The sequence below is a fragment of the Cynocephalus volans genome, chromosome 6, assembly GCF_027409185.1.
Source record: "Cynocephalus volans isolate mCynVol1 chromosome 6, mCynVol1.pri, whole genome shotgun sequence".
In the NCBI taxonomy this organism is placed as follows: Eukaryota; Metazoa; Chordata; class Mammalia; order Dermoptera; family Cynocephalidae; genus Cynocephalus; species Cynocephalus volans.
The window spans coordinates 114,519,572-114,528,481 of record NC_084465.1 but is presented as its reverse complement, the minus strand read 5'-3'; the positions used below and the strand labels follow the sequence as shown (position 1 = coordinate 114,528,481).

At 51.5% G+C, this 8,910-nt stretch overlaps 1 protein-coding gene across 1 annotated transcript in view; it reads left to right on the top strand.

Moving 5' to 3' along the window:
* Positions 1-382: 382 nt before the first annotated feature.
* Positions 383-8,910, top strand: part of SBK1 (SH3 domain binding kinase 1) — a 54,546-nt gene continuing 46,018 nt past the window's right edge. Inside the window, exon 1 of the mRNA XM_063100846.1 lies at positions 383-1,160. Coding sequence (XP_062956916.1) covers positions 1,066-1,160 — 95 coding nt within the window. The 5' untranslated portion in view covers positions 383-1,065. The remainder of the gene's footprint in view (positions 1,161-8,910) is intronic.

Genomic DNA, 8,910 nt, shown 5'->3' with positions numbered 1-8,910 from the left:
TCAGACCCTGCCCATCCCAGGAGTGCTGCCCCGAGACCCAGTCCCATCCAGCTTCCTGGGGGTGCATGTGGAGGGCTCAGGTGGCCAGGGCACTCTGACCAAGACCTGGGTGCCCAGCGCCACACAGAGACTCGTGGGCAGGAGGTGGCACCAAGGGTCCCACTGAGGCAGCCAGGCTCAGGGTGGGGGCGAGACTGAGGCCCTGCCCTTCCCTCCACTCCCCGTGTCCACTTTGCCAGGCGGCCCCACCCCACCTGCCAGCCCTGTCGGCCTCCCCAGCTCTGGCAGGGAAGGAGTTAACCTCCAGGCTTCTCAGCGTGAATGTGGAGCTATTAATACCCACAGCCCAGCCAGTCTGCCAGAGCAGCCACTGGAGTCGGAGGGAGCAGAGAGCGGAGCCTCCACTCGAGCAGAGCCAGGACCGGGACTCCAGGGGTCAGAACTTTTCTTGGGGACAGCGCAAGCACTGTGCCACCTCACCTGGCCCTCACCCACCTTTCAGCCTCAGGTCCCAAACCTCTGTCCTGGAGGCCACTTGTGCCAACGACCCCAGCAGAGGAGAACAAACTTTCTTAGGGTTACTACCTCTGTGGCCATGCTGGCTGGATAGGGAGAAGCAGACGGCTGGACAGACTGAAGGACAGAAGGACAGATCATCTGCGAGCCTGTCCTCTCAGTCCTGCCTCTGACAGACAGCAGCAGAGGGGCCTAGGCTCCACGAGGGGCAGTGAGGGGCCCTGCCGGACCTCTGTCCCCCAGCAGCCACCTCTGAGCACAGGAGGCTGAGAGCTGCTTCCCAAGGCCCAGCCTGTGACTGGAAGCTGAGTGGGTCAGGGCAGGAGACCCCATCAGACAGAGCCACTGGCTCTTCCACCCACCGAGGCGACGGGCAACCTGAGCGAAAAGGCACAAGTGGTGGGTGGGCAGGTGTGGGGCCCGAAGGCCGGCAGGCTGCTGACCCTGGAATGCTCTGGCTCGGGGACCCCTGCCCAGGCCAGGGACAATGCTGCTGAAGCCACCACTGGCCACCCCTGCCCCATCCTGGAGCTGCCTCCGGCCTGGCCCATGGGCTGTGGAGCCGACGACATGCCAGCCTTCTGCTTCGTCTGCTTCCACAGGGAGGAGGAGGAGGAGCTGCTGGAAGAGGTACCGCTGCAGAGGTCAGTGCCCATGAGTGGGCAGCGGGTGGGCAGGGCGAAGGCACAGCGATCCACCTGGGACCCCTCTGGGCCTGGTAGCCCCACTTCCAACTCTCTTTGTCTGTCCACTGCTCACCGCCCACTGCCACCTTCCTGATTCAGACTCAGATCTCTCACCTGGTTGTCACAGTCTACTCCCTAGCTCTCCCACCCTGGCACCTGAGTGACTTTCCTGTCCTCTCCTATTGTGATCATGTCCCATCCCTGCTCAGAGCCCTACGTGGCTCCCTGGCTCCCACAGGATGAAGGCAACACTCAGGTGGGCATGCAAGGCCTGCATGATCCAGGCTGACATCTCCCACCTCATCTCACTCTGTTCCCCTCTATTCACCTCCAGTGAGACTCTGCCCAGACTTCCCTTCCCTTGGCTCCCTCCATCCAGGCCCAGCAACAATGCTGCCTCCTCCAGGAAGCCTTCCTGGAAGCCCCTGACTCACCCTGATCTGAGAGCCACCTTTCCTTCCTGCACTGCACAGGCACCTAACAGGTGTTCAGTCTTTCTTGAATTAATAAGTGAAAATATGTTGTGTGTGTATGTGTGTGTGTGTGTGTGCACGTGCATGTGTAAAGGAGAGAGAGAAAGAGAGAATAAAGGCTTGTGCAGCTCTGTGATTAGGTATTTGGGGGTGAGTGTGTGTGATTGTGAGTGCGTGTACGTGTTTGTGGGAGCAGGTGTGAGTTCTATGTACTTATGTGGGGAGAGGGGTTATGTGCAGAGCCCAGTGGGGGGTCACGCCCTGGGACCACTATTGCTTTTGCCAGCTCTCCCCACCCCCACCTGCAGGGAACCCAGGCTCCAGCCAAATGCATTACCCAAGCTGTGGCCACGGGCTCCAGGAATGGACAGACAATCTGCAGGAGAGCCAGGGGTCACCTCTGCTCCAGCCCAGCCCGCCCACGCCTCCATCACCGCCTGAGTCAGCACAACTAAGTGGGGAGAAGGGCAGGCTCGGGGCCAAGCCAGGTGTCCCCACAAGGCCCGCCAGGATGGGAGGGTAGGGAGTGGGCTCCTGCAGCCTGGGCCAGGTTCCTCCTTGACCGTCTCTGTTGGACCCTGGGTCTGTAATTTCCCCTCTGTGAGCCTCTGTCTCCTTATCTGTGAAATGGGAGGAAGTTCCCCACCGTGGTTGTTGGGTTACCATTCCACACACTGACTGGGCAGCCACAGAGTGCCAGGGTCGCAGCATGCTAGGAGAGGCAGAGGAGGAGACAGGTCAGTTCGGTGCAGAACGACAGGAGCCTTGACGGGCCTGGGTGCACAGTGCCCAGGGAGCCAGGTGGAAAGACAGACTACCTCTGCCTGCAGGAGCTAGAGGAGATCCCCCTACCCAAGTCTCTCTGGAAGAGCAAGTGCTCTCCCCAGAGGTGACAAAAGCTGAGGAAAGGGCACTGCAGGAAGCGGGAATGGCAAGAGCAAAGGCTCGGTGGCTTGAAGAGGAAATCGCGTGGGGATGATGGAGGTGAGGCTGGCAGGGATGGCAGGGGCCAAGTCACAAAGGGCTGTGACTGCCGAGCCAAGGACTTGATCCACAGGCAACGGGCTAGCAGTGGGGAGGGTGACACAAGACGGGAGCAAGTGAGGAGGCACGGTGAAGTCACAGGTGCCGAAGAGCTTCGTGAACCCCAAAGCAACAGACGTGTGACAGAACCACTGTTTCCATAGTGGGAGCTCAAAATGCCTATTGGATGAATTAATGGACAAATGAACATGACATGGAGAGACGGGGCATCAGAATCATCCAAGCTGATTGTTAAAAACACACACTCCCAGCGTCTGCCTTGGAGACTTTGCAGCCTCAGGTCTTAGAGCGGATGGCTGTGTAATATTAACCAGTCCCCCCAGGTGAGCAACTTGAGCAAACCAGCATTTGAAAAACTCCAGACTAGGGCTGGCCGGTTAGCTCAACTGATTAGAACACAGTGTTATAACACCAAGGGCAAGGGTTCCCCCCCCTCACAAAAAAAAAAGAAAAGAAAAGAAAGAAAGAATAGGGAAACACTCCAGAATGAGGGGCTGGCTGGTTAGCCCAGCAGGTTAGAGCATGAAGCTGATAACACCAAGGTCAAGGGCTCAATCCCTGTACCTGCCAGCTGCAAAAAAAAAAAGAAAGAAAGAAAAACTCCAGAATGAGACAGTCACAGGACATAGGGTCAGGCAGCCGTGAGATTCTGCCTCTCCACTCCCTCCATCTCCCACCTCCAACTTTAGGGACCCCTCTGCTGGGGATATCCCTCTGCCTCCTGCCCTGGGGGTGTAGTGGCTTGTGTTTGTGGGAGCTGCTCTCCTTTCTAGCTAGTGGGCTCTGGCCCTTTAAGGCCTGGGGAGGGGACACCGCCAGGCTGGGCAGACACAGTGACCACAGGTGCCAGGTGGTGAGGCTAAAAATACTGAGTGATGTGGATGCCTGGGCTGCAGGAGCCAGGCAGAGTTGGCTGAGAGGTGGGGGAGGCTCTGGAGTGTCTGCTGCTGGAGGAGGGGCAGTGGGGCCGTGAGTCTGGTGGGGTCAGCTTGGGGGCCTAGAGGAGTCTGTGAGTGACCTCCCGCAACCGCCCACCACCCCACATCTCCCAGCCTTCCTTCAGCACCTGGAAGGCGCCAGGATTCCCTCCTGAACAGCCAGCTGCCGTGTTTAGCAGCCCAGAAACAGGCTGATTCTCTGCTTCCTGCTGCCGTGTCAGCCTGGGGAAGTCATTTCTTCCCTTTGGGCCTCTGTAAAATTAGAGAGTTGGGCTTTCTTGGACATGTTGAGGGACAGAAAGGCAATGAGGGGTGCAGACAACCAGTTCACTTATTTTTGGATTCAACACGCCTTCCCTAAGGCCTCCTGGGGACTGGATGCTGAGGTCACAGAGATGAACATGGCACAAGCACTTCCCTGGAAGGGCTCACAGCCTAGTGAGGACAGAACAGCGCACACCTCAACATGTAGAGCAAGGTGCTAAAACAGGCGTGAGCACTGCGTCCTTGGCTTCTGCTGTGGGACGATGCATTTGATGAAAATTTGTCAGCAAAATTGTCACCCACGTTTTTGTTCACCACCACCTACAAATGGCGTTTTGATGTATTAATTAAGGTGAGGCAAGGTGTTATAACAAATAAGCCTGGAAACCTCAGTGGCTTGACACAGGAGAGCCTGTGTCCTGCTCATGCAGACTACTGGGGGTGGGGAGACTCTGCTCCACTCAGTCTTTCAGGGTCCCAGTCTCCTCCCATCTTGTGACTTGGTCGTCCCAGGGCCTCAGAATCCACTGCTGGATCCTCGGCATCCAGCTGGCAGACCAAGAAGAAAGGGAGTGGAGATCCCACATGGGTTTTCTTCACTCTACTCACATGCATTGGCCAGAACAGTTCACTGCAAGGGAATCTGGGAATGTAGTGCAATGTGACAACCTCATGGGATCATTGTGAAAATGAAATAATTCGGTATACACAAAAGTGCCTGGCACATAATGGGTGTCCAGTGCGTTTGTTCATTCATTCACTCACTCAGCAAATTTTGTTGAGCCTTCAGTGGGCTGGCACTAGGAACTGGGCTGCTAAAATACCCTTGCTGCTTTTCTGGGTTTATATCTAATGAGGGAGTCAGACAACACAAATCAACAAAGAAATATGATCATCAAAACTCAAAGCCCACTATTAAGGGAATAAACAAGGACGGTGGAGGAAACACCCACTGTGCATAAGGTCAACAGGGAAGGTAGGGACATTTCATCTGAGACCTAGAAAAGGAGAAGGAGCTGGCGTGGGAAGAGTCAGGGTAAGAGCGCTCCAGGCAAAGACAACAGAGAGCGCAAATGGACTGAGGCAGGGGAGGTGTGGTGAGTGTGAGGAATGGTCAGGTAGCTAAGACCGAGCAGGTGATGGGGACAGTGACATGGGTGAGGAGGGAGAGAAGGGAATGGGCCAGATCACATAGGCCTTGTCGGCTGTGAGGAGAATGGATTTTGTTCTAGGTGGAATTGGGAAGGCTTTGGAAGCTTTTAAGTCGAGGAAGTGACATAATCTGATTGACATCTTAAGCAACCCCCTGCTCTGGGGAGAATCAAGGGCCACTGGGCCAAAGTGGATACAGGACACCAGCGTGGATGTCATGGTGGTGATGCCGGGGGAGAGGGGGAGGGAGCCTGGACCAAGGTGGGCCTTGGAGATAGGGGAAGTAAACACCTTCTAAACACACTTAGGAGACAGAATCTGCAAATATTCTGATGGGTAGAGGAGGAAGGGAATCGGGGTGAATGTGGGATTTGGGGGCCGGATATGTACTTGGAAGATGGAAAGACTCAAGGGAGGGAAGAGGTTTGGTGAGAAATGCAAGAATCCTGCCACAGATACTTTCCATTTGAGAAGCCTGTAAGATGTCCAAGAAGTCCACTTGATCATGAGGGTGCGGAGCTCAGGGAGGAGTCCCTTGGCTGGCAATAGAGTATCAGAGTCCTCAGCAAAAAGATGGCATGCAAGCCACATGGTCATGGTGGAGAGAGAGGAGAGAAGAGGCACCAGGCTCCAGCCCTGAGGAATGCCACAATTTTGAGATCACATAGAGGAGAAGCCAACAAGGGTAGTAGAGAAGGAGCAGCTGGTAAAGTAGGAGGAAAACCAGGGCATGTGCAGTCACAGAAACCAGAGAAGAGTGTCTCATGGAGGAGAGAGGGAGCAGTCAGCTGGCTTCAAAGATGCTAAGCAGTCAAGGAAAACGAGAACAAATTTAGCAACATAGAAGTCAAAAGTAGGCTGACCGGTTAGCTCAGTTGGTTAGAGTGTGGTGTTATAACACCAAGGTTAAGGGTTTGGATCTCCATACTGGCCAGCTGCCAAAAAAAAAGTCAAAAGTGAATTTAATAAGAATGTGTCATAAAGAGGTGGAGACTGAGCAAGTTTGAGTGGAGAACTCTGGATAAAGACGGTAGATTGAACATATACACATAACTTCTCTGTGTCTGAACCCCATTAAAGGGATAGTGAGTGGATTTTTTAAAGGTATGTGTACTAGTCTTTTATTGCTTCTGTAACAAATTACCACAAACTTAATGCCCAATACCAAGAAAATTTATTATCTTACAGTTCTTTTTTTTTTTTTTTTTTTTTTTTTTTAAAAAGATGACCGGTAAGGGGATCTTGACCCTTGACTTGGTGTTGTGAGCACCACGCTCAGCCAGTGAGCGAACTGGCCATCCGTATATGGGATCCGAACCCGGGGCCTTGGTGTTCTCAGCACCGCACTCTCCCGAGTGAGCCACGGGCCGGCCCCTTACAGTTCTATATGTCAGAAACGATACAGGTCTCACTGAGCTAAAATCAAAGTGTTGATAGGACTGCTCTAGAGAGCTCTTTCTGGAAGAGCTTTCTGGAAGCTCAAGGAAAGAATCCATTTCCTTGACTTTTCCAGCTTCCAGAAGTTGCCTGCATCCCCCTGGCCCATGGCCTCCTCCCTCCAGCAAGGCCTCATCTCTCTGACCACAGCTGGAAAAGGCTTTAATGATTCATGCAATTAATTGGGCTCACCTGAGCAATCCAGAACGGTCTCCCCATCTCAAGGTCCTTACCCTTAATCACATTTGCAAAGTCCCTTTTGCCATGTAAGGTAACATAGTCACAGGTTCTGGGGGTTATAACATGGACATTTGCCAGGGGTGGGACATTATGAATCAGCGAGAACTAATCAATCAAAAAAGGAGAACATAGCAACAGCATTTTGGAGTCTGGAAGGCAGAGGAACGTGTGCCTGATGAAGCTGCACGCAAAGTGAACCCTAAACTGGGAGTGGGACAAGCCAAGGAGCAACCACAATTTACCCCACAAAACCCCGCAAAGGCACCGGTATCAATAGACTAAATATCTCTCTGGAAATGGGGTAAAGCTGGAACTGAAACAGGAGGGTTGTTTTACGAAGGGCTCTAATCCTCAGTACCTTTCCCCACCCCGTGCTACTGGGCACCTGCCTCTCCCCCACCGCAACAAGGACTGGAGGTTTATTCTCCAGAGAGGGTACACAGAGGTCTCTGAACTGGGGGGCAACAGGCTCTGATGAGCGGGGAATTCTATACCAACCAGAGGGATTAAGTGAATGCTCCATCCTGAACATGGGAAGCCCTGGCCCCCACCCCCCTCCCCAGCCCTTCCTCCCTGTCTTGGCTCCTGGAACAGTGCAGTCAGACCTCAGCTCTCCAGAAGGCCCGGGAGACTCCAGAGGCCGCTCCCTTCAGTCTCTGAGTATATTAAGGACGGGTGTTTTGTCATCACTGTTGCTGTTTCCTCTTTGTTTTGATTTTCTTCTTCCTGCGTAGTTTCTGTGTCCTCCACATTGCTTTTATTCTGTTTGTATGAGTTCTATCTTTTATCATAGAGTCTGAGAAGCCAAGAAAAGAATACCTTCAGATGTCGGCCTCGGGGATTTCCCAATGAAACAGCCCAACCAAAATTTTCTTTTTTTAAAAAAAAATATAACCAGTAAGGGGATCTTAACCCTTGACTTGGTGTTGTCAGCGCCATGCTCTCCCAAGTGAGCTAACCGGCCATCCCTATATAGGGATCTGAACCCGTGGCCTTGGTTTCATCAACACCACACTCTCCCAAGTGAGCCATGGGCCGGCCCTCAAAATTATCTATATGAGGGTACTTCAAAAAGTTCATGGAAAATTCATATAATTTTTTTTTTTTTGAGACTGGCCACTATGGGGATCCGAACCCATGACTTTGAGATTATAAGGCTGTACTGCAACCAACGGAGCTAAGCAGTCAGCCCCTGTATTATCTTTTAATTTTATTTTTCCACAAACTTTCTGAAGTACCCTCATATTGAATCTTGAATCAATGGGCCACCCTGTCCCCCCACAAGCAGAGGGCTTCTCAGCAGCTTGCTTTTATAACTTTGTAATTATAAAAAAATTTATAATTTTGATTTTTTTGGTGTCTGGCCAGTACAGGGATCAAACCCTGGACCTTGGTGCTGTCAGCACCCTGCTCAAACCAACTGAGCTAACCAGCCAGCCCTTTTATTTGTCCCCCAGAAAGTCAATACCTCCCACCACCACACACACATAACAGGCAACCACTGTTGTGATTTCCATTGGCTTTCAAAACCTCTTAAATATGAGCAGATAACCAAGGATCATAAACATTCAAGAAAATCCTCTAATACGAGAGGCAGAACCAAAACAAACCGGAAAACAGAATTTGGAAGAAACAGAATATGCAGGGAAAAGAAAACTTGAATCTATTATTGCTATATTCAGAGATTTAAGAAAATATACTGCAACTATGAAATAAAAAGTGGCTGCCATTTTGGGGGAGAAGAACCCTTTGAGAATAAACAAACAAAATGAAAAAGTTCTTGGAAATTAAGAATATCATAACAAAAATGGAAAACTTATTTCGAAAGATTACAACGGGGATCAGCCTGCAGGCCAAATTCAGCCTGTCACCTATTTTTTAAATAAAGTTTTATTGGAATACAACTAGACCCATTAGTTTGTATTGTCTATGGCTGCTTACACACTGGCAAAGTTGAGTATTTATGACAGAGACCATCTGGCCTACAAAGCCTCAAATACTTATTATTGGGCCCTTTATAGAAAAAGTTTGTTGACCCCTGGGTTAGAAGATAAAGTTGAGGAAATTTTCCAAGAAGTACAGTGTCTTAGTCCATTCAGGCTGTTGTAACAAAATACCATAAACTGGGTGGCTTATAAACAACAGAAATTTATTTTCCAC